Here is a 25,421-nt window from a genome sequence, read left to right as displayed (position 1 = left end):
GCAGCAGTAGTCGTAGCGGCAGCAGTAGTCGTAGCGGCAGCAGCAGTAGTCGTAGCGGCAGCAGCAGTAGTCGTAGCGGCAGCAGCAGTCGTAGCGGCAGCAGTAGTCGTAGCGGCAGCAGTAGTCGTAGCGGCAGCAGTAGTCGTAGCGGCAGCAGCAGTAGTCGTAGCGGCAGCAGTAGTCGTAGCGGCAGCAGTAGTCGTAGCGGCAGCAGTAGTCGTAGCGGCAGCAGCAGTAGTCGTAGCGGCAGCAGCAGTAGTCGTAGCGGCAGCAGCAGTAGTTGTATTAGCGGCAGCAGTAGTTGTATTAGTGGCAGCAGTAGTCGTAGCGGCAGCAGCAGTAGTCGTATTAGCAGCAGCAGTAGTCGTAGCGGCAGCAGCAGTAGTCGTATTAGCAGCAGCAGTAGTCGTAGCGGCAGCAGTAGTCGTATTAGCAGCAGCAGTAGTCGTAGCGGCAGCAGTAGTCGTATTAGCAGCAGCAGTAGTCGTAGCGGCAGCAGCAGCAGCAGTAGTCGTAGCGGCAGCAGCAGTAGTCGTATTAGCAGCAGCAGTAGTCGTAGCGGCAGCAGTAGTCGTATTAGCAGCAGCAGTAGTCGTAGCGGCAGCAGTAGTCGTATTAGCAGCAGCAGTAGTCGTAGCGGCAGCAGTAGTCGTATTAGCAGCAGCAGTAGTCGTAGCGGCAGCAGCAGTAGTCGTAGCAGCAGTTGTAGTAGTAGCAGCAGTTGTAGTAGTAGCAGCAGTTGTAGTAGTAGCAGCAGTTGTAGTAGTAGCAGCAGTCGTAGTAGTAGCAGCAGTCGTAGTAGTAGCAGCAGTTGTAGTAGTAGCAGCAGTTGTAGTAGTAGCAGCAGTTGTAGTAGTAGCAGCAGTTGTAGTAGCGGCAGCAGTAGTCGTAGCGGCAGCAGTAGTCGTAGCGGCAGCTGTAGTCGTAGCGGCAGCAGCAGTAGTCGTAGCGGCAGCAGCAGTAGTAGCGGCAGCAGCAGTAGTCGTAGCGGCAGCAGCAGTAGTCGTAGCGGCAGCAGCAGTAGTCGTAGCGGCAGCAGTAGTCGTAGCGGCAGCAGTAGTCGTAGCGGCAGCAGTAGTCGTAGCGGCAGCAGCAGTAGTCGTAGCGGCAGCAGCAGTAGTCGTAGCGGCAGCAGCAGTAGTTGTATTAGCGGCAGCAGTAGTTGTATTAGTGGCAGCAGTAGTCGTAGCGGCAGCAGCAGTAGTCGTATTAGCAGCAGCAGTAGTCGTAGCGGCAGCAGCAGTAGTCGTATTAGCAGCAGCAGTAGTCGTAGCGGCAGCAGTAGTCGTATTAGCAGCAGCAGTAGTCGTAGCGGCAGCAGTAGTCGTATTAGCAGCAGCAGTAGTCGTAGCGGCAGCAGCAGCAGCAGTAGTCGTAGCGGCAGCAGCAGTAGTCGTATTAGCAGCAGCAGTAGTCGTAGCGGCAGCAGTAGTCGTATTAGCAGCAGCAGTAGTCGTAGCGGCAGCAGTAGTCGTATTAGCAGCAGCAGTAGTCGTAGCGGCAGCAGTAGTCGTATTAGCAGCAGCAGTAGTCGTAGCGGCAGCAGCAGTAGTCGTAGCAGCAGTTGTAGTAGTAGCAGCAGTTGTAGTAGTAGCAGCAGTTGTAGTAGTAGCAGCAGTTGTAGTAGTAGCAGCAGTTGTAGTAGTAGCAGCAGTCGTAGTAGTAGCAGCAGTCGTAGTAGTAGCAGCAGTTGTAGTAGTAGCAGCAGTTGTAGTAGTAGCAGCAGTTGTAGTAGTAGCAGCAGTTGTAGTAGCGGCAGCAGTAGTCGTAGCGGCAGCAGTAGTCGTAGCGGCAGCTGTAGTCGTAGCGGCAGCAGCAGTAGTCGTAGCGGCAGCAGCAGTAGTAGCGGCAGTAGTCGTAGCGGCAGCAGCAGTGGTCGTTGTAGAGGCGGCAGTAGTGGTCGTTGTAGAGGCGGCAGTAGTGGTCGTTGTAGAGGCGGCAGTAGTGGTCGTTGTAGAGGCGGCAGTAGTGGTCGTTGTAGAGGCGGCAGTAGTGGTCGTTGTAGAGGCGGCAGTAGTCATTGTAGCGGCAGCTAGTAGTATCAGCATCAGTAGTAGTTGTAGCAGCATCAGTAGTGGTAATAGGAGTAGTAGTTGTAGCAGCATCAGCAGTCGCAGTTGTAGCAGCAGCAAAAGTAGTAGTAGCAGCATCAGTCGTAGTCATAGCAGCAGCAGTAGTAGTAGTAGCAGCATCAGTCATAGTAGCAGCATCAGTCATAGTAGCAGCATCAGTCATAGTAGCAGCATCAGTCATAGTAGCAGCATCAGTCGTAGTAGCAGCAGCATCAGTAGTAGCAGCAGCATCAGTAGTAGTAGCAGCATCAGTCATAGTAGCAGCATCAGTCATAGTAGCAGCAGCATCAGTAGTAGTAGCAGCATCAGTAGTAGCAGCATCAGTAGTAGTAGCAGCAGCAGTCCTGTGTGGCTCAGTTGGTAAGAGCGTGGCTCTAGCAATGTCAGCGTCATTGGTTAGATTCCTGCAGGGGAAAAGCATCTGGTAAGTGGAATAGATATGGTACACTTGTGTGTTTTGTGTTACTTGAGTTCCCGACTGGAGAAATAAAAAAACGTCACATTAGGGTACTAAATAATTGAGTGATTTCCGTAACTCAGATTGGGAGAGTTTAAATACGATGCTATTTATAGGGCCCAAAAAGGTCATTGTAGTGGAGTGACTTCGTGTTTGTAAGCACCGTGTCCACTGCGTCTTGAGGGTTGTTTTTGTTCCGGTGGAGTACCGTTGGCGGGGTGTGTGCGCGCGCGCGCTCGCGCAAGTCGTCTGTAATAGAGTTTGTGTGTGTGTAGGCCTTGCCAGGGCCACAGTGAAGCGTGCTGTCCCTGTCTGATCCAACACGGCCTGAACACACTCCTAATTAGAGGACGTCCTTCCAGGTGCTGACCAGGTTATACTTAGCCTGCCCACTGACATCCGACTCACACACACTCCACCATCGAGCCTGCCCGCTGACATCTGACTGTGTGACATTTCCAGCTGGTGGTGCTGCCGCAACCCCTAACCCCTTGACGTGAAAGTCACTGTCCCCCATTCGCAGGCCTCCCACTAGGCCTCACGCCCCCCCTACCAGCCTCCACCAGCACAGCCCAGTGGCACAGCATGGGCAGTTTAGGTCCACCCACTGGGAGGTTCTGCCAGTATGGCTTCTGTCCTCCCTTACCTGAGCTCTCTGTCCCCCTCTGTCCCTCCGGCGTGCATCATCATTAATCAGATGGCCGGAGCTGCCGCAGATTTATGACACGGGCAGGAGGGGTGGCCCCGCGGCAGGCCTGTGTCGTCCAGAGATGTTAGGTGTGACGGGAGAGGGTGAGTGAGGAGCAGGTGAGGGGGGGTGAGCAGGGGAGCGGATCTATAGTGGGGCTGGAGGAAACGGGACAGCCGTCGACCCAAGAGTGATAACAGACCCAAGTGTGTGTGAGAGAGAGAGCAGTGAGAGACAGAGAGTAAGAGAACCATCACCACAAAGCGTTGAGGCACCGTGGTCTCTGGGTTTTCTTGGCGGCAATCAGAAGTTGCTCCATGTCTAATTATTAATTATTCATCTAAGGCGGGATTAGATGTGACCCAGTTTCCCTACAAACACACATATATATTTCACACACACACCTAAGTGTATCTACACTCTGCAGATAATATTTAGTTTCATTATTACCTGTGTATTAACAAGCCTAACTCAACTCAATGCCTTTTTGGTGTGTGTGTGTGTGTGTGTGTGTGTGTGTGTGTGTGTGTGTGTGTGTGAAATAAAGATGGAGAGAAGAGGAGTGGATTTGGTTAGAGATGCCCTGCAGACCTGGATAGAGTGAGAGAGTCAGTCATTAGGTCCTACCATCTGTGCTAGCCCACTGTGCTCCAGGATCCTAGGATTCACTGATGGTCCAGACCAGGGACTTTTAGTTCTCTCTCTAAATAACAGACCGCTTACAAAACCTACTCATCCTCAATCTCCCTCTCTCTCACATGTTAATGGTCAGTGTGTGTGTGACTTTGTGTGGTTTGAGGTACACACTAAGAAGACAGTAGAATGCAGACACACGGCCACGTGTTGTGCCATGTGACCAGCGTTATGTTATTGTTGGGTTTATGTGATCAACTGTCACATGGAGAAAACCCCTGTTGAACCCTGCTCTTCTGCCAAAGTCCACACTGTATCGTTCCACAAATAGTTGAGGATCTCTCACACACAACCCTCCTCAACCCTCTGTCTACCCTCTCTCTGTCCTTGTCGTCCCTCTCATTCCTCTTGACCCTCACCTCTCTCACCAATCTGGCTCTACTCTCTCTCCCTTTTCCCTCCCATCTCTTCCTTTCTCTCCTCTTTCATTTGTCCTCTTCCCCCTCTCCTCACCTTTTCCTCCTCTCAAACCTTCTCGCTATCCTCTAACCCCTCCCCTCTCTCTAACCCTCCCCCTGTCTCTCTAACCCTCCCCCCTCCTCTCTCTCTGTATAGCGGCCAACCAGAAGGAAGCCCTGAAGGCTCCACAGTCCTTCCATTTGAAGCAGGAACCCCGGGCAGAGGAAGAAGAGGTGCGGAGGAGCCCCCGGAGCCAGCCCAGCTACTCCTCCTTCTACCAGGAGCAGGGCGCGGCACTGGGGGCCACAGGGCCAGCAGAGGTTACAGCAGACAGTGGGGACCACAGGGGGACACTAAAGGGACGGGAGGGAAGCCCCATGGGAAACAAGAACAGTCTCCTCAGCCAGGACATCAACTTCAAGGTGGCGTCGGAGCTGCTGATGAAGCTATCAGGTAAGGTAATGGGCTGTGGGTTGGGGGGGGGGGGTATTTGGTGTGTGTGTGTTCCGGGTTAGAAGTGATGTTTATTGACAGCACAATACACATTCACAGCCAATTTTATCATAAAAAATAATTAGAACATAGTTGATGTTTCTCTATATAGGATAGTGCAAGTAGAGATTGAATTTAAATGAGCTCCACAAACCTTAACTTGACCTATGTACTGACAAGGCGTGCAAGTATTTTAAAACTCTACTCAGTGATCTCACACATCTGAGTATATAATTCACCCATGTTGATCTGGAGATTGCAGTGAAAGGGTAGTGACTGGGTCAACATGGTTACAGTTAGTGCCTTAAATCAGCCAATAGGAATGAATCAGTAGAGAGGTCAAAGGTGACCCAGGTCCCTGCCATGTAATGACATGGGTAAACCCATTGTACTGTGAAATGTTTATCTCTTACATTGAGACTCAAAGCTCTCTATTTTGGCACCAAAGCATTTGTGTCCTCCCATGGTAATATCCAGGTCAGTCCTCTCTCAACACCTCTGTTCTCTTTCTCTCCCTCATGCGTATTCCTCTCCACTTCCTTCTATTTTTCTTTTTTTTCCCCCCCTCTCCCGGTTTCTGTTCTCTCTCTTTCCCTCCTCCTCCTCCCAAGTTTTTGGGTGGAAGATGGGCAAAAGGGTCAATTATTTTTCATGTTCAGTCAATATCCTTTTCCCGTCCTGCGGTCCCCCGTCCGAAACAAACCAATCGATGGCTGCTGGGTCCATCTCCAACGGTGCGCTACAGTGAACCTCAAACCTGACCCCCCTCTCACCCTCGCCCCTCTCTATGAAAACAGAGATGACGGAGGGAAGAAAGAACACCCTGTCCTAAACCGTCTTCTAGTTTTAGCATGTTCTCTGTTATTTCTGCTGCAGTACGGGTTATGTCATACGAGAGGCCCCTCTCACCCTCGACTATATGAGACAGAGATAGTGAAAGGATGGAAGGACTGAAAAGAACACCCTGTCCTGAACCATGTGCTAGATTTAGCATGTTTCATGTTATTCGCTGCCACGTAATTACAGTGTGTTATCACGAAAGTGTAGCCTATCTGCTTATTTCATTTCCAGCTGAAAGTGTGGTCAAGTGTGTGTCTGTGTAGCTTGTAGGTTGTGTGTGCTGTAGGTGTTACCGTGTGTGTGTGTGTGTTTTTGCTGCGGGGTGTGTAGTGTACCACAGCAGTTGATAACAGTACCGTGATCTCTCCGCTCCATGGCCCCTCATCCCATCCTGTACCCTCACACACCAGCTGCCATTGTTCTGTTCTCTCTGGGTCGCCCTGTGTCTACAGTGAGTCATAGTCACTGCCTGGGAGCGCTGCTACACTATACACTACATTACACTATACACCACACACGCACTATACATTACGTGTGTTTGTGTGTGTGTGTGCGCGACAGAGATGGTGAGTGTGAGAGAGAGAGTTGAACAGAGAGGAGGTGGGAAGTCTCTGAGTGATTCCTCCACTACTGCTGCTTGTCCTTTGTTCTTTTTTCCTCACCATCATTCCCCACCTCTGGGCCGACATGCTCACCACACCACCACATCCTCCTTTAGCATCCGCTAGCATTCAGAGCGCAAGCCGTTAGCCTGTCAGTGTAGTTTAACATTGGCCAGTTAGCCTGTTAGCCTTTGTAATTTAGCAGCATGCGCCGAGACAAATTAAGGATTCTAGCTTTAAATACTTCAAATATCTTTCATTGTGCTCACCCCCCTGGAGCTTAGTAGAGCGAGTAGTGCCGTCGTCCATTGCCATGACAACAGCAGCGGGGTCGTCTGAGGGAGTAGGAGAGAAGGTTGTCTGGTGTGATGGCTGTGACAGTGAGTCTGGCCCCTCAGTCAGACGGCCTTGAGGTTAGAGAGAGGAACGGGTGAGGAGGAGGGAGAGGCCAGGGGGAAGGTGAACTCCGTATGAGTCATCTGCGTCACACGGCCACGAGGTTTCAAGGACGTCTACTCCGTCACCTCTGACCCCTTGCCGACTCCGGCGCAGGGAGGCACGCTGTTGCGCTGTCCCACTGACTCAACTCCAGCCACTTTAATAATGGGAATTGATGGGAAATGATGTAAATATATCACTAGCCACTTTAAACAATGCTACCTTATATAATGTTACTTACCCTACATTATTCATCTCATATGCATACGTATATACTGTACTCTATATCATCGACTGTATCCTTATGTAATACATGTATCACTAGCCACTTTAAACTATGCCACTTTGTTTACATACTCATCTCATTTGTACATACTGTACTCGATACCATCTACTGTATCTTGCCTATGCTGCTCTGTACCATCACTCATTCATATATCCTTATGTACATATTCTTTATCCCCTTACACTGTGTACAAGACAGTAGTTTTGGAATTGTTAGTTAGATTACTTGTTGGTTATTACTGCATTGTCGGAACTAGAAGCACAAGCATTTCGCTACACTCGCATTAACATCTGCTAACCATGTGTATGTGACAAATACAATTTGATTTGATTTGATTTGTTGGCTGAAAGAAAGTCACATGGGTGCGGTTGAGCACAGATTGAAAAAAAAACTGGAGATCTTACAATAGACTGGTTAAATGAATTGTAACCAGAGAGGCTCCTCCTTAAACCCACTAATATGGAATAGGCTAGATGTAATTAAATGACCGGACTAGCTCCTTTTCAGTTGACCAAGGCAACCATCAGGAGAGCAAGGAGGACTGGCATCAAAACTGGCCATTGTGTACTCTGTGTTGCATCACTGCTTTAACTAGGTCACTTCTGTTTCTCTCTTTTTCGCTCTTTCTCTCTCTCTCCTTATCAAATGACGGTGGTGGCAGTAGCGCCCTGTCTCCACCCCCCGCATCTGTTTTAAAACATGCTGTTAGCACGGTTAGCGTCTAGGGGCTAATTACAGTAGGGCTAAACAGTCCCCTGCGCTGCTGGCTAACGCCTGCTAGTGCCTGTTAGCAGATGGGTACTGGTATAGAGGGTACAGAAGGACATCAGGGGACTGGGAGGAGGGGGGTACAGTGCCTTGAGTGATACCCTTTGTCCCAGGCAGGCAGGCTGGCAAAGTGTGGGTGATGATGTCCCTGCCACCCACTGTCCCTGGTTCCATCTACCCCCTACCCCCCACCATGGGTGTGAAGTCACACCTGTCTCCTAGCAGTGAGCCTATTTCCGACCCAATATACCACCCTCCGTTTCATCTTTCGTCACCCTCAGCGCCCTTGCTAATTAAGACAAGTGTGCCTGACATGGCGTCCCAGTTGGGGTCGTGTGGTTAAAGTGATGTGGGCTGTAGTAGAACCTGATGACGGCTTGAGAAAGAGATTGGACTAGAGGATACACTCTCACACACATACAGACCAGAATAGGAAAAAGCAGGGGCGTAACGTTCACTGGGAAAGGCATTCCAGGTTAAGTTGATGAGAGAATGCCAAGAGTGTGCAAAGCTGTCATCAAGGCAAAGGGTGGCTACTTTGAAGAATTTCAAATATAAAATATATTTAGATTTGTTTAACACTTTTTTTGGTTACTACATGATTCCATAGCTTTTGTGTGTGTGTGTGTGTGTGTGTGTGTGTGTGTGTGATATATCTTACACACACACAATTGAAGTCGGATGTTCACATACACCTTAGCCAAATACATTTAAACTCAGTTTTTCACAATTCCTGACATTTAATCCTAGTAAAAATTCCCTGTTTTAGGTCAGTTAGGATCACCACTTTATTTTAAGAATGTGAAATGTCAGAATAATAGTAGAGAGAATGATTAATTTCAGCTTTTATTTCTTTCATCACATTCCCAGTGGGTTAGAAGTTTAAATACACTCAATTAGTATTTGGTTGCATTTCCTTTAAATTGTTGAACTTGGGTCAAAACGTGTCGGGTAGCCTTCCACAAGCTTCCCACAATAAGTTGGGTGAATTTTGGCCCATTCCTCCTGACAGAACTGGTGTAACTGAGTCAGGTTTGTAGACCTCCTTGCTCGCACACACTTTTTCAGTTCTGCCCACAAATTGTCTATAGGATTGACTTCAGGGCCTTGTGATGGCCATTCCAATACCTTGACTTTGTTGTCCTTAAGCCATTTTGCCACAACTTTGGAAGTATGCTTTGGGTCGTTGTCCATTTGGAAGACCCATTTGCGACCAACCTTTTTCTTCCTGACTGATGTCTTGAGATGTTGCTTCCATATATCCACATAATTTTCGTTTCTCATGATGCCATCTATTTTGTGAAGTGCACCAGTCCCTCCTGCAGCAAAGCACCCCCACAACATGATGCTGCCACCCCAGTGCTTCATGGTTGGGATGGTGTTCTTCCTCCCCCTTTTTCCTCCAAACATAACGATGGTCATTATGACCAAACAGTTCTATTTTTGTTTCATCAGACCAGAGGACATTTGTCCAAAAAGTACAATCTTTATCCCCATGTGCAGTTGCAAACCGTAGTCTGGCATTTTTGTGGCGGTTTTGGAGCAGTGGCGTCTTCCTTGCTGAGCGGCCTTTCCGGTTATGTCGATATAGGACTCGTTTTTATTGTGGATATAGATACTTTTGTACCCGTTTCCTCCAGCATCTTCACAAGATCCTTTGCTGTTGTTCTGGGATTGATTTGCACTTTTCGCACCAAAGTACATTAATCTCTAGGAGACAGAACGCGTCTCCTTCCTGAGCGTTATGACGGCTGCGTGGTCCCATTTGTGTTTATACTTGCGTGCTATTGTTTGTACAGATGAACGTGGTACCTTCAGGCGTTTGGAAATTGATCCCAAGGATGAACCAGACTGGTGGAGGTCTTTTTTCTGAAGTCTTTGCTGGTTTCTTTTGATTTTCGCATGATGTCAAAAGAGGCACTGAGTTTGAAGGTAGGCCTTGAAATACATCCACAGGTACACCTCCAATTGACTCAAATGATGTCAATTAGCCTATCAGAAGCTTCTAAAGCCATGACATAATTTTGGGGAATTTTCCAAGCTGTTTAACTTCTTATGGATCCCTTCCCGAGCCAATCCCTTTAGCGGGATCGAGTTGACAGCACCCAGTGAAATTGCAGCGCGCCAAATTCAAAAACAGAAATACTCATAAGAATTCATAAAGAATACAAGTGTTATACATCGGTTTAAAGATTCACTTCTTGTTGATCGAGCCGCATTTTCAGATTTCAAAAAGGCTTTACGGGGAAAGCAGACCGTGCAATTATCTGAGTTCAGCGCCCAGCATACCAACACATGAAAATCAGATTTCAACCAGGCAGGTGCTACACAAAAGTCAGAAATAACGATATAATTCATGCCTTACCTTTGAAGATCTTCTTCTGTTGGCAAAATGTCTCATAAACGTCATAAATTGTGTTTTTGTTCGAGAAATTGCTTCTTTATATCCCCAAAATGTCAATTTATTTGGCACGTTTGATTCAGAATAACACCGGTTCCAACTCGTCCAACAAACTTGGTCCAAACATTTCAAACAACGTTCCTAATCCAAATTTATGTGTCCTAAAATGTAAATAATTGATAAAATTTAAGACGGGAAATACTGTGCTCAATACTGGACGAAAACAAAGTGAAGCACGTTCCAGGTCGCGCGCACCAAAACATTAGAGTGCACCTGGAGTGACACATGGAAATAACAGGGCTACTTCTTCATTTCTCAAAGGAAAAACATCAACCAATTTCTAAGGACTGTTGCCTAGTGGAAGCCATAGGAACTGCAAGCATATTTCTATTAAAAAGGGATTGCCATAGAAAACTAATGGAAAACAGATTGAGCTCAAAAAATGTTTTCCCTGAATGGATTGTGCTCGGGGTTTCGCCTGCCAAATCAGTTCTGTTATACTCACAGACATTATTCAAACAGTTTTAGTAACTTCAGAGTATTTTCTATCCAAATCTACTAATAATATGCATATCCTAGCTTCCGGGCCTGAGTAGCAGGCAGTTTACTTTGGGCACACCTTTCATCCGGACGTGAAAATACTGCCCCCTAGCCCAAAGAGGTTTTAAAGGCACAGTCAACTTAGTTTATGTAAACTTCTGACACACTGGAATTGTGATACAGTGAATTATAAGTGAAAGAATCTGTCTAAACAATTGTTGGAAAAATTACTTATAAGTTTTGAGAATGACACAAATATACATTTTCACAAAGTCTGCTGCCTCAGTTTGTATGATGGTAATTTGCATATACTCCAGAATGTTATGATCTGATGAATTGCAATGAATTGCAAAGTTCGTCTTTGCCATGCAAATGAACTGAATCCCCAAAAAACACTTCCACTGCATTTCAGCCCTGCCATAAAAGGACCAGCTGACATCATGTCAGTGATTCTCTCGTTAACACGGGTGTGAGTGTTGACGAGGACAAAGGTGGAGATCACTCTGTCATGCTGATTGAGTTCGAATAACAGACTTGAAGCTTCAAAGGGAGGGTGGTGCTTGGAATCATTGTTCTTCCTCTGTCAACCATGGTTACATGCAAGGAAATACGTGCCGTCATCATTGCTTTGCACAAAAAGGGCTTCACAGGCCCTATTGCTGCCAGTAAGATTGCACCTAAATCAGCCATTTATCGGATCATCAAGAACTTCAAGGAGAGTGGTTCAATTGTTGTGAAGAAGGCTTCAGGGAGCCTAAGAAAGTTCAGGAAGCGACAGGACCGTCTCCTAAAGTTGATTCAGCTGCGGGATCGAGGCACCACCAGTACAGAGCTTGATCAGGAATGGCAGCAGGCAGGTGTGAGTGCATCTGCACGCACAGTGAAGCAAAGACTTTTGGAGGATGGCCTGTTGTCAAGAAGGGCAGCAAAGAAGCCACTTCTCTCCAGGAAATACATCAGGGACAGACTGATATTCTCCAAAAGGTACAGGGATTGGACTGCTGAGGACTGGGGTAAAGTCATTTTCTCTGATGAATCCCCTTTCCGATTGTTTGGGGCATCCGGAAAAAAGTTTGTCCGGAGAAGACAAGGTGAGCGCTACCATCAGTCCTGTGTCATGCCAACAGTAAAGCATCCGGAGACCATTCATGTGTGGGGTTGCTTCTCAGCCAAGGGAGTGGGCTCACTCACCATTTTGCCTAAGAACACAGCCATGAATAAAGAATGGTACCAACACATCCTCCGAGAGCAACTTCTCCCAACCGATCCAGGAACAGTTTGGTGACAAACAATGCCTTTTCCAGCATGATGGAGCACCTTGCCATAAGGCAAAAGTGATAACTAAGTGGCTCGGGGAACAAAACATTGATATTTTGGGTCCATGGCCAGGAAACTCCCCAGACCTTAATCCCATTGAGAACTTGTGGCCAATCCTCAAGAGACAGGTGGACAAAGAAAAACCCACAAATTCTAACAAACTCCAAGCAATGATTATGCAAGAATGGGCTGCCATCAGTCAGGATGTGGCCCAGAAGTTAATTGAAAGCATGCCAGGGCAGGTTGCAGAAGTCTTGAAAAAGAAGGGTCAACACTGCAAATATTGATTCTTTGCATCAACTTCATGTGATTGTCAATAAAAGCCTTTGACACTTATGAAATGCTTGTAATTATACTTCAGTATTCCATAGTAACATCTGACAAAAATATCTAAAGACACTGAGGCAGCAGATATTGTGAAAATTTAAAATTTGTATCATTCTCAAAACTTTTGGCCACGACTGTAGATGTCCTAACCGACATGCCAAAACTATAGTTTCTTAACAAGAAATTTGTGGAGAGGTTGAAAAACGAGTTTTAATGACTCCAACCTACGTGTATGTAAACTTCCGACTTCATGTGTGTGTGTGTGTGTGTACATACTGAACAAAAATATAAACCCAACATGTATAATGTTGGTTTCATGCGCTGAAATAAAACATTCCAGAAATGCTCCATACGCAGAAAAAGCTTATTTCTCTCAAATGTTGTGCACAAATTGGTTTACATCCCTGTTAGTGAGTATTTCTCCTTTGCCAAGATAATCCATCCACCTGACAGGTGGCATATCAAGAAGCTGATTAAACATTATGATCATTACACAGGTGCGACCAGCCACCCGGACAGCTGGTGCAACTTAGAAGTGTTTCTGTCTGTAATAAAACCCTTTTGTGGGGACAAAAACAAATTCTGATAGGCTTTGCCTGGCTCCCCAGTCAGTGAGCCTAGCTCCCAAGTGGGTGGGCCTATGCCCTTCCAGGCCGACCCATGGCTGTGCCCCTGCCCAGTCATGTGAAATCCATCGATTAGGACCTAATGAATTTATTTCAGTGGACTGATTTCCTTCAATGAACTGTAACTCAGTAAAAATAGTTGAAATTGTTGCATGTTCCGTTTTATATTTTTGTTCAGTATAGTTTAAACCGTACACTGACAATCAATTGTCCACACGTACTGCATAACAATAATTGATTGGATTTATGAAGTGCAGGAATACATGTTAATGTAGCCCAAGTGGTGGGTGGGAGGACATGACCCTGCCGTTTCATTTCATCACCACTGCACTGATGTATCCTGATGCTAAGCCTGTTCCACTCTGCCTCAGTGCCCTGGCCGTGCCCTCTCTGTGCCCTCCTCCCTCCCTTTCTCCTTAATTTCCTCCCTCCCTGGTAGATCTAGTCTTACAGTGGCACTGATATCTTTAGGCACTCTTCCCCTTAGGGGACTATTGTGTCTTTGAACCACCCCCCCACCCTCCCTCTCTCTCTAACAAACACACCACTCTCCGTTAGTCTCAGTGCACGTGTTGCATCATCATTGTACTGAATTATTGAACGCTACAGTACCAGCCGATCTGAGAACAGATGTAGCAGCAGTATCACCTCTCCCGCTTCTGGCTGAATAAGAGGTAACTGGTCTAAGATCAGTCTCTGTCTGCTGCAGGCTAGGCTGCTGCTGCTGTTTCGCTCCCCAGCTGACATGTTGTCTTCCACCACTGCATCCCTTTGAAGCAGCTGAACTCTTCACCCCTTTCTGAGCAGGTCAACCAGAGAGGGAGAGCGAGGGGATGAGGAGGGAGGATGTCATCTTATGACTCCTCCTCTTATCCGTCTCCTTCTCTCGCTCACTCATCTTTCTTCTCTCTCACCCTCAGGGTGTTCCTCTCCCTGGCACTCTCCTTTTTTACATTTTTTAAATACTTTCCTCTCTTCCTCCCTGACGGCACCCATGTGTCTCTCCCAGCTCATCTCTGTATTCCCCCTCTATCGATGCATCAAAGGTATACCTCGCAGTATGATACGGTAGCTTTACATGTCTCTCCCAGCTCATCTCTGTATTCCCCCTCTATCGATGCATCAAAGGTATACCTCGCGGTATGATACGGTAGCTTTACATGTGTTGAATCGGTAATGGTGTGGCTGTCTGGCTGTTAGCTGTAGGGCTTTACTGCTAGTCCTCTCCTCACCTATGTACACGCACACAGTCAGACTGGCTGTATGTTCTGATTGGAGCAGACAACGAAGGTCAAAGGTGAACAGCGAAACAGCAGCGCAGTCATTTTCACTCTGTCTCAAAAATGAATAATGCATTGTCAAGTAAAAGCAGACATGTATTTGTCCGATTAAAATGTGATATGTACAGTGTGTTAATATAACTTTGATATAGAGAGAAGATTACAGTATACTGGATAGCGTATGGCTGTCTCTAAAGATACAGAATATATTATCATGTAGCCTAAACACAATCCACACAATGTCAACATAATATACATTGGACTATGTATAGCCTACCTGTCATACATTGATCGGATAAGGTATGTGACAAAATCAAGTAAACGTGATATCGACATTAGACCAGGGTTTTCCAAACCTGTTCCTGGAGAGCTACCGTCCTGTAGGTTTTCACTCCAACCCTAATCTACCGCTCCTGATTCTAATAAATATCTGGTTGATAAACTCAATCAGGTTAGTTACAACTGGGGTTGGAGGGAAAACCTACAGGTCGATAGCCCTCCAGGAACAGGGTTGGAGGGAAAACCTACAGGAGGGTAGCTCTCCCGGAACAGGGTTGGAGTTAACCTACAGGAGGGTATCTCTCCAGGAACAGGGTTGGAGGGAAAACCTACAGGAGGGTAGCTCTCCCGGAACAGGGTTGGAGGGAAAACCTACAGGAGGGTATCTCTCCAGGAACAGGGTTGGAGTTAACCTACAGGAGGGTATCTCTCCCGGAACAGGGTTGGAGTTAACCTACAGGAGGGTAGCTCTCCAGGAACAGGGTTGGAGTTAACCTACAGGAAGGTATCTCTCCAGGAACAGGGTTGGAGAGCCCTACATTAGACCATACATAGCCTGCCTGTGTACATTGAGATCATGACAGTGTATGGTACCATACAACCACTGTATATGATCAGTCAGAGCTGTGCAAGTGAGAGATTCTACACGACAGTACAGAGGTAGTGGGAGTTATCAGGTCACAACCCCTCTACTTGCTGTTAGAGGTGAACTGGTGTTGTGTTCCACTGCTCCTACACTAGAGGGGATGATACACACACACACACACACACACACACTTAGGAACAGGATTCATCTTTTTATGGCACCAGAACATAATGGCATAGCCCTGGACATACAGTGGCGTGTGTAGTGTGTGTGTTTTATTGTGCTAGATAGGTAAGTGAAGGCCATGCAATTTCACACAAAAAAATACCACTTAGACCCCCCTACTTTGATGTGTTTTCACTGTGAGAGTGTGTCTATCTACTTTCTGAGCGAGCGTGTGTGTGTGGGCAAAATGTTTGTGTGTGTAACCGTCTGACCGCTCAATGAATCTCAGCTGTGACGCAAGTGTGCTTATCCCAGCTCTCTCTCTCGGTGTGTGTGTGTGGCGCTCAGCAGTCCGCTCAGCCCCTGATGGCAGGGGTGGTGAACCACAGACGGGAGCGTGCGTGAGACTGCCTGTCCCTTGGTTGACCCCGGCCTCGCAGTGCTCTCTACCCCCCCCCCACGACCGCTCTGCTCTTGCCAGGCTTTGGGCACCTGATTAAGGGATTAGTCGGCCGATGGTTGTCAGTTGTGTCTCCAGACGGGGGGGGGGGGGGGGGGGGTGACATGGGGTCGGCGACATGGGGTCGGCTAGGCTACCACCGTCCCCGAAACCTGGGTCCGGAAAGAGAACGCACTCAGATGGACACACACACATACATCATGTAAACACACAGGCACACTGGGCTGACCGCACACACACACACACACACACACACACACTGGTGCTCTAGCATGCAACTGGTTAAGCATTTCACTGTTGGTCCACACCTGTTGTTTACGAAGCATGTGGCAAATAAAATGTGATTTGATGCACACACACACTGGCGCACTCACATACTTTCAACTCCGAATGTAAACGCACCACTCAGGCTTGTAGTACCTCACCACACACACACACACACACACACTGTAGGTCGGGTTCAGACAACGGTGACTAGCCTCGCCCCTCCCAGGCTCAGCCATCCAGGAGAGGAGAGGTCACAGAGAGGGCAGGGTCATCACTGGGTTACTACTGCCTCGCTGCCTCCTCACCCTTCCCTGCCTCTCTCCGTCTATCGCTCTCTTTCTCCTACACTGCTGACCTCAGCATACCCTCTCACCCCTTCCTCCTTCCCCCCTCTCTCACTCTTTCTCTCTCCCCCTTCCATCTATCTCTCTCCTGTACTCCTGACCTCCCCCTCCCACCTCTTCCCCCCTCGCTACTGGCCCAATTTCATATATCCATAATCACCATGAGCATCCGTGTCAGCATGGCTGGAGCTCCCTGCTGCTCCTCACCACACACACACACTTACACACACACACACAGACACACACAACCTGGACGAGACAGTCAAAATCTGTTACCTCAGAGATCCTGATGCCGTGTACTGCCGGCCACCGGGACTATTTTTAGCGTCTGCTATTTGGCTAACCTCTTGAACACTGTCTGATAACCCAGAGGGATGGGGAGGTTACGGGAAGGTTTTTCCTCCATTAGGGATTCTCTAACCAACGTTGTTGTTTATTTCAACCCTGATTTTTCAAATCTACTAAGAGATGCCCTGATTTACAAGAATCTAGATATGAAAAGACAACGACCGCTGTTGAATCAGAAGTGTTATTTTGTTTGACGGCAGCTGAAGCAAAGGGTTTTCAAGGAGGCGTTTGAGTTCACAACCTCGCAACCCCCCCCCCCCCCCCCCCCCCCCCCCCCGTCAAAATGCCCATAGGGCTGGAATGAGGTTACTGTTGTACTGTTTCATATTTAATGGTGGTAGCATATTTTCTGTTTTGTGTGCTCCACTGAGCCACACACACACACCATACGCTATCCCGTTTTTCAACCACTCCACAAATTTCTTGTTAACAAACTATAGTTTGTCAGGAAGAAAAAGGTTGGTCGCAAATGGGTCTTCCAAATGGACAATGATCCCAAGCATACTTCCAAAGTTGTGGCAAAATGGCTTAAGGACAATAAAGTCAAGGTATTGGAGTGGCCATCACAAAGCCCTGACCTCAATCCTATAGAAAATTTGTGGGCAGACCTGAAAAAGTGTGTGCGAGCAAGGAGGCCGACGAACCTGACTCAGTTACACCAGTTCTGTCACGAGGAATGGGCCAACACTTATTATGGGATGCTTGTGGAAGGCTACCTAAAACATTTGACCCAAGTTCAACAATTTAAAGGCAATGCTACCAAATACTAATTGAGTGTATGTAAACTTCTGACCCACTGGGAATGTGATGAAAGAAATCAAATCTGAAATAAATCATTCTCTCTACTATTATTCTGACATTTCATATTCTTAAAATAAAGTGGTGATCCTAACTGACCTAAGACAGGGCATTTTTACTAGAATTAAATGTCAGGAATCGTGAAAAACTGAGTTTAAATGTATTTGGCTAAGGTGTATGTAAACTTACGACTTCAACTGTATATATAACACACACACACACACACCAGTGAGCCTGTGCTGGCTGCCTAGCTCCCTGAGCCAGTGTGTGATCTGGTGATGCATCCTAGCCCTACATAATCACATAACTAGACAATATCCACTCAGGAACGGAGCGCTTTAGGGGTTGGATGGATGTTATGGTCCAGGCTTTATTAAACATTTTGGGAATTCCAACCATTTTCATTTGGATTCAGGCTCATATTATTTCGGGGAGGTTGAGTGAGGACAGTCCGGAGTTTAGAGTGCTCCTGATGGATGGAGATTAAAGTACGAATGGAATGAGAGATCTTGTCTGATTAAATGTACAGAATGTCCTCAGGGTATGTTAAAGGCATTTGCAAGGTTTTTTTAAGGTTATTTCTCTTTGAACATCCATGAGGTAATATGAAGTCTATGTAGGGTTTGTATGATAAATGAACTTAGCTATCTATATTTTGTGAATGAGACACATCCATGCATCATCTGTAAAATGCAGAGATTAGGACATTACCGGGAATCAAATCCACTTACTAGTCAGCTTTGAGGAAAGCCAGTGGAGTTGTATATGGTATAAATATATTATAACCTTTTGGATAAAACAGAACTGGCTTTTCTCAAACTATAAGGCTAATTACTTCCCTCACTACCCAGGTTAAAGCCATGATCCCTTATTCCCGTGTTTATCAAGAATGGTCCCCCACCCAAAGGACATCCAGCCAACTTAACTCAACGGTGGGAAGCATTGGAGTCAGCATCCCTGTGGAACGCTTTTGACACCATGTCCTGGTGAATTGAGGCTGTTTTAAGGGGAAAGGGGGGTGCAACTCAATTTTAGGAAGGTGTTCCTAATGTTTGGTGTACTCAGTGTAGATAGGAGTTGTCACAGGAACTCATAGATTCAACCCTGTCACTCACTGTCCCTCTCGTCCAATCCCCTACCCCAGAAAGCAACAAGGACGCCGCCCACTACCAGAAGGTGATGGTGAAGGCGGAGCCTATGGAGGTGGACCCGGCCAGCGGCCCAGCCCCGCCCTCTTCTCACCTGCTGGCCTTGAGCACTCTAGGGCCGTGTGAGAAGAGCGAGCCAATGGTCAGCCTCCCTGAGGCGTTGTCCCGCCCCCAGAAGCAAGACCTCTTCTCTCAGGACATATCGGTGAAAATGGCCTCCGAGCTCCTCTTCCAACTCTCAGGTGCGCAATGTTCTCTATGATACACAACACACATACGACACACACAATCTCTCAAACATACACACATGTACACACACACGTACCCTCACACACCTCCCTGACTACATTCACACACACCTCTCTCTGGTACCTCAGTGCTCAGTGTCAACCTTGAAATGTGGTGTGATACTTAGCCATAAAACCTATATGTTTCTCTTCCATCCTCTGGAGGCTCTGCGGTTAGGGGACACTATATATTACCTGTAATGTGCTCTGTAGGTTTTATACACACTTCTTCCCTGCTTGGCTGTGACCATGACATTGAGGCGGCTGTTTGTATTGCCTGATGGCAGAGCACTGAAGTGGAGCCTGCATACACTTCAGGGGTTGTGTGGGGGGAGTTGTGTGTGTGTGGGGGGGGGGGGGTACAGGAGACCCAGGCCATGCCCCCCAGCTCTATCCCCCCAGCTCTATCCCCCCAGCTCTGATTGCTACGCCTAAATGCCTTATACAGTAGCACCTCGGAAATTGTGGCAAAAAAAATCTCTCCAGCGAGAGGGATGCAAGTACACACACACACACACACACACACACACATACGCATGCAGACACACACACACAGATACGCACGCAGACACACACAAGCCCCCATGGGGAGCAGTGTCTACAAAGTGCCTGTCTTCCCCCACGTCCCTCCCTCCTCTTCTCCTTCTCTATCCCTCCTTCTCTCTTTCTTCCTCGACTCCTTTTCAAACATGTCGGCTCAAGCACACTTGGCTGCACACACTAGCCCCCCTGCCCCTCTCTCAACTACCCCCCCCCTACATTTCTCCCGTGTGGCATCACCATGGCAACGCGGAGAGACCTCTGTCCTTGGCGAACCGTTTGACGGAGAGGGGTGTTAGGGAGTGGGGGGCGAGGAGGGGTTAGGGAGTGGGGGGCGAGGAGGGGTTGGGGGGGCAGCTACTAGAGCAGTGCCACCCAGGGAGCAAGAGGCTGCTATAATGAGGTCATCACTAGTAGGCTGCTGAAGCCAAGGGACAACCATACACCTTCCCTGGGTTTTATTACTCTGACCATAGAATTAGGAATTTGAATACTAGAATGGACATGAAAGTTCTTATGACAGCATAAAAGGTCAGCCATTTTGGTCAGGGAGTTGGTCAACCAGTGTGGCGTGATGAGATATTGTGTAAAACAATAATTTTGAAGATTGTCTGCACAGTATGTTTGTTAGCCAGTTTAAGTGGAATGATTCCAATAATTATTTTAACATGTCTAATTTTTCAAACCAATATGCCAATAATGCAGTCAATCCACAGCCACTGGCTGAAATCAGTTGATAGGATTTAGACAAGTTGTAAATGCAGCAAGCTCTGATATTGTATCATATTATAAACACTCACAGCTTTCCAAAAAAACAACCTGAGAGACATTTATGGTCCGTTTACATATATTTCATAGGCTATTTATACAGTCTAAAACCTGTACAAACTTTATAATTATATGACATTATTTTAGGTAAAAAAATAATAATCACATGCCTTATTTTATTTTTCTGCATAAGTGATATCAGGAAATGTGTCACCTATGCCTCTACTACCATTCATTCCAATTAGACTGGTTTGGATTTCTCCCTGGCCACAATGGCTGCCATTTTTACACCATTCTGGAACTTTGGGGGTTTATGACATAGCCCCTCTAGTAATTGAATATGATCTCTTTGACTTTGACCACTTAAAACAGTATATACCAAGGCAACAGGACAACCATGCAACTTCCCTGGGTTTTTATACAGCAGGTTACTTTGACCACAATGTTACTATACGCTACAATCTGGGATTGTTTTTTCAGCAAAATGGTTAGGGAAATGTCACGTTGAATAATCAATATGTCCTGAAGAACCGCTTTGTGGTTCCATCATGATTTGTCATTGTGGTTAATAACCCTCTTTGATGTTGTGATGTTTTTTGTGTGTCGCAGAAAAAGTCAGCAAAGCCAACGACCACAAAGACAGCAACATGGTGGGCATAAGCAGGTAAGACAACAACAACAAAAATATGTTGTTTTGTCACATACACTGGATAGGTGCAGTGAAAGGTGTTGTTTTACAGTGTCAGCCATAGGAGTATGGCACCCCTTGGAGCAAAATCTGTTGAGGTTAAGTGCCTCGACAGATTTTCACCTTGTTGGCTCGGGTATTCAAACCAGCGACCATTCGACATGATGAACATAGTGGCTTCTTTTCCTCTTAGCTGCTATTTCTACAGTTAGTCTGTTTTGGTATATGGCTTATGGTTTAGCATTGAGATTGGGAGGCCTGGAGCTCTGCAACTTTATTTAAAAACAATTGCATATTGCTATCATATTTTAGCGTAAGCATTTGTTTTAGTTATTGAGCTGTTATAGCATGATACTGCTCTGACTGTGTCTGTGTGTGGTTGTGTGTTCACTCCTAGCCCCTTCCTGGACGAGCGTTTCAGACAATCCCCCTTCAGCCAGCGCTCCAAGTCCTCCTCCCCCGCAGAGGCCAGCTCCTCTGCTAGGACAGCCCTCCACGGTGAGAGACACACACACATATCATTACTGTCAGACAGATAGACAGACAGATGAAATTCAGTGGGCAGACTACTATAGTGAGCCACACACTCAGAAAGACACACACACACACACACACACACTCCAGACAGACACTCATAATGTAGACATGCAGTCAGAATGTTGGCCCTCACAGCTGATTACAGTAACCTCCCACCCCCCTCAGCCACATCTCCACCTCCCCAGGCCTTTCCTCGCTCTCTCACACATCTACCCAGCCATGAGGCCTCAACTCTGGCCAACCCTCTCTTCCTCCACCCCTCTTCCTCCATTCCTCCACCTCCAGAGCTTCCACCTCCTGTCTCACTCACACATCTACCCAGCCTTGGGGCTCCCTGCCCTGGACAGCCCTTCTCTCCCCTCCCCTGGCCCTGGAATGGGGATGCTCTGTGGCTGTCCCTATGGTGCCTGTGGCAGGCAGGCTGAGATACAGAGGGTAATTAGCCTGTGCCAGCCTCACCCGTCTCTCCCTCCATCACCATCTACCAGTTAATTAAAATCTGATTGGCTTCTACGTGTCAAGGGTGTCCTGATAGTTAATTCGCCCAACCGACGGTCTCCCTTCCCAGGGTGCAACGTGCAGAGCCGTGTCTTCGCTCTTTCTCTCTCTTTTATCGCTCACATTTTCTCTCTCCCTCTCCCTGTCTCTTCCCGATGCCCAGTTCTTTCTCTTGTCTCCTTCAACCATCTTTTCTCTGCTTTTGGATTGCACTTTCCTCTTTTCCTGCTCCCTCTATCCCCTCCCTCCCTCCATCTTTGTCCCTCTCTCTCCCTCTGTCTCTCTCCTAGGGGTGCAGTCAGTCACACAGCTGTGTTCTGTGCTAAGGGTAGTGACCCTCCCCAGTGCTCCCATTAACCCAGTTTCCCAGTATCACCCCAGCACCACTCATTATCCAGACAGTTACTCTGAGAATCCCCTGTATTACTGAAACACCACTTTATGACAATTCAAACAGTTGCATGGTTTGATTTCATAATGACTGGTGCATTGTACCACTTTGCCCATACATTTCCACATTCAAAATGTGACTATCTCTGTGTGGCGGTAATTGTGGCTGTTTACAGCATGTGTGTGTGTGTGTGTGTGTGTCGTGATGGTGGCGGCTGTCCTTCCTCTCCCCCTGCCCCAGGTCAAGCTCCAGCCAGCCTTTCGGAGGCCGTCCGTCCCTCCCTCCCCTCTCCTTCGTTCTCCAGCTCTAATAACACTAATTAAACCATTAACCACTTCAAGGCCCACGCCGGTCCTCTAATTGCCCGATTATCAGAGCTTTGGCTGGGGTTGCTTGGCCACTGTGGCCCCAGGATGGCCCCTAGACCCTGTCCATGGGTGGCTGGATGACCCCCACCCGACCCTGCCTCGCCCAGCCTCTCAACCCCTCAGGACAGCTAATGTGATTATGTGGTCTGAGGAGATGAGATACAAGCCCCTTAAGGATCTCTGTGCCCATTCAGTACTAAGCCACACAAACGGAGGTGGTAGGAGGAACAGTAAGGGAGAAGCCAATCCAAGACCGGCGTGCGGGGGGCATCACCATGGTGAAACCTGTCGGTGAGATTTAACAGACAAGGGTTTTGGTGAATCTTTGATAGAGCTCAGAGCATCACCACTCTGCAGCCACTGATTCAAGGGGGCAAGTCCTCATGTGGGTCATACTGAAAAGTGTACTAATAAGTCATACACACACACCCCCACACCCTCCCCTCTACTCTGCCAACTCACATGCAGGGACACATACATATACATACAAACACACCCCCACACCCTCCCCTCTACTCTGCCAACTCACATGCAGGGACACATACATATACACACACCCACACACTCCCACTGGTATGTCAGGTTGTGAGTCACAGAGTACGGCAGGTCCAGGGGCCCTTATGAGGAGTGACTCAGTCCCTGCAGAAGGATTACAACTAAGGAATATATTACTAGTTGTGTTATTACTGTATAGCCACTTGACTGAAATATTGTAGAATACCATCAGGGCACAGGCTTGTGTTTAGTTTAGTTTTGTGTGGATGAGGGTGTGCATTGATGTGGGGGTTTTATAATGGTGTGTAGTGCTCATTCACTGAGAGATTCCCACACTTCACTTCAGGTAGCTACAGACACAGTAGGCTCTCTGCTCTATTCCAACCAGCACATGTCCAGACAGATAAAGATGGAATTGTCTTTTAGTATCCCTCCCTCTGGTCTCTCTCCTTCTCTTTTTTCAGAGAGAGAGAGAGAAGTCCAGACCTGTCAGCAGCATACAACTCTAGCTAGACGACCTTGAGACTTCTCCATCTCCCCCTCTGTCTTTCTCCAAGGCCAGTACATCTATTCTTTAATGCCTCCACCATTAAATCTCCCCCAAAATACCAGAGAATGGAGCCTCCTAGCCCCCCCCCCCCCCCCCCCCCATCAAACCACCAGCTTGCATCTCTTATGAAAGCCTTCGTTAAAACAAATTAATTTAGTGACGGACGGTGACTCCAATAACTAGCCTTTTTTTTTTTTGTCTTCCGCACAGTTAACGTCAAGATGCCTGTACCCGCAGTCAGACTGAAAACAGTCAAGAATATATTTTTTCTGTGGTTTAACAGTAGATTCATGCTAGATGACAATAACAATGGTTCTTTTTTTGATTCTCTACTTCAAAAGAATGCAACACCTTTGACCCTTTGCTAAGCCCCACCCCCCTTGGTTACTGTGGGTACAGTCATTTCTGTACTTACCATTTGACTATTATTTAGAAGCTAACGCCAGGTAAATAGTGGACTTAAAGGGCTGATTTCCTGTGTTCCCTATTAAATGCCCATGTGAAAGACCATCCTGTGTGGAGTACGGTATAGTCAGTCCACTCTCCCCTTACCCTGTCACTGAGAACAATATGATCCTAGCTAGTGTGGTGCCAGGCGTCCATTTGAGACTAGCTGCATTGTGTCAATGACGGAAGCCCTCCCTGTCCATTTTATTTATTTATTTATTTACCCACCCGATGGAGGAGAGGGGGATAAAGAGAGAGGAGGAGTGGCATGGAATCCTAATTGAGAGCTGTGCCTTCATCAGAAGGTTAATTCTATATCTCTTCTTGTCATGTTCTCCCTTTTCTCTCACTTTCTCTTCCTCTCACGCTTTCCCCACACCTCCGTGCCTCTCTCTCATCTTCTCTCTTCTCTTCTCTCTCTCCTCTTCTCTCTCTCTCTCTCTCCTCTTCTCTCTCTCTTATGCTTTCTCACTCTCTCACTCTCTCCATCCCTGCTGTATCCCTGGGTGGTTGTGTATTACTATATAGTCTGATTAGCATGGACAACCACACACTAGAGGGCTTAGGACTGATGGGTGATGGAGGACACAGAGAGAGAGAGACTATCAAGGGGCACAGTGTGGTATAGTCTGATTATCATGGAGATGATGAGAACTTGAGAAGGCTATAGTGTTGGTATGAGAAAGATGGGGGGTTGGAGTAATATGGAGCAAAGTTGAGGGTTGGAGTAATTTGGAACAAGGTTGAGGGTTGGAGTAATAAGGAACAAGGTTGAGGGTTGGAGTGGAATTGGAGTAATATGGAACGAGGTTGAGGGTTGGAGTAATTTGGAACGAGGTTGAGGGTTGGAGTAATATGGAACGAGGTTGAGGGTTGGAGTAATATGGAACGAGGTTGAGGGTTGAAGTAATTTGGAACGAGGTTGAGGGTTGGAGTCATTTGGAATGAGGTTGATGGTTGGAGTCATTTGGAACGAGGTTGAGGGTTGGAGTAATTTGGAACAAGGTTGAGGGTTGGAGTAATTTGGAACGAGGTTGAGGGTTGGAGTGGAATTGGAGTAATATGGAACACGGTTGAGGGTTGGAGTGGAATTGGAGTAATATGGAACGAGGTTGAAGGTTGGAGTAATTTGGAACGAGGTTGAGAGTTGGAGTCATTTGGAACGAGGTTGATGGTTGGAGTCATTTGGAATGAGGTTGATGGTTGGAGTCATTTGGAACGAGGTTGAGGG

At 47.3% G+C, this 25,421-nt stretch overlaps 1 protein-coding gene across 4 annotated transcripts in view; it reads left to right on the top strand.

The window, feature by feature from the left end:
* The window catches only part of LOC110497368 (zinc finger protein 827), a 96,248-nt gene that overhangs the window by 53,189 nt on the left and 17,638 nt on the right, over window positions 1-25,421 (top strand). For all 4 annotated transcript variants that reach the window (XM_036954284.1, XM_036954283.1, XM_036954282.1 and 1 more), the window contains exons 5-8: window positions 4,466-4,762; window positions 18,618-18,863; window positions 20,826-20,880; window positions 21,302-21,402. In XM_036954284.1, the coding sequence (XP_036810179.1) occupies window positions 4,466-4,762; window positions 18,618-18,863; window positions 20,826-20,880; window positions 21,302-21,402 (699 nt within the window). The remainder of the gene's footprint in view (window positions 1-4,465; window positions 4,763-18,617; window positions 18,864-20,825; window positions 20,881-21,301; window positions 21,403-25,421) is intronic.

The sequence above is a fragment of the Oncorhynchus mykiss genome, chromosome 19 (genome assembly GCF_013265735.2).
Source record: "Oncorhynchus mykiss isolate Arlee chromosome 19, USDA_OmykA_1.1, whole genome shotgun sequence".
Taxonomy (NCBI): domain Eukaryota; kingdom Metazoa; phylum Chordata; class Actinopteri; order Salmoniformes; family Salmonidae; genus Oncorhynchus; species Oncorhynchus mykiss.
This window is presented reverse-complemented; position numbering and strand designations above follow the sequence as displayed.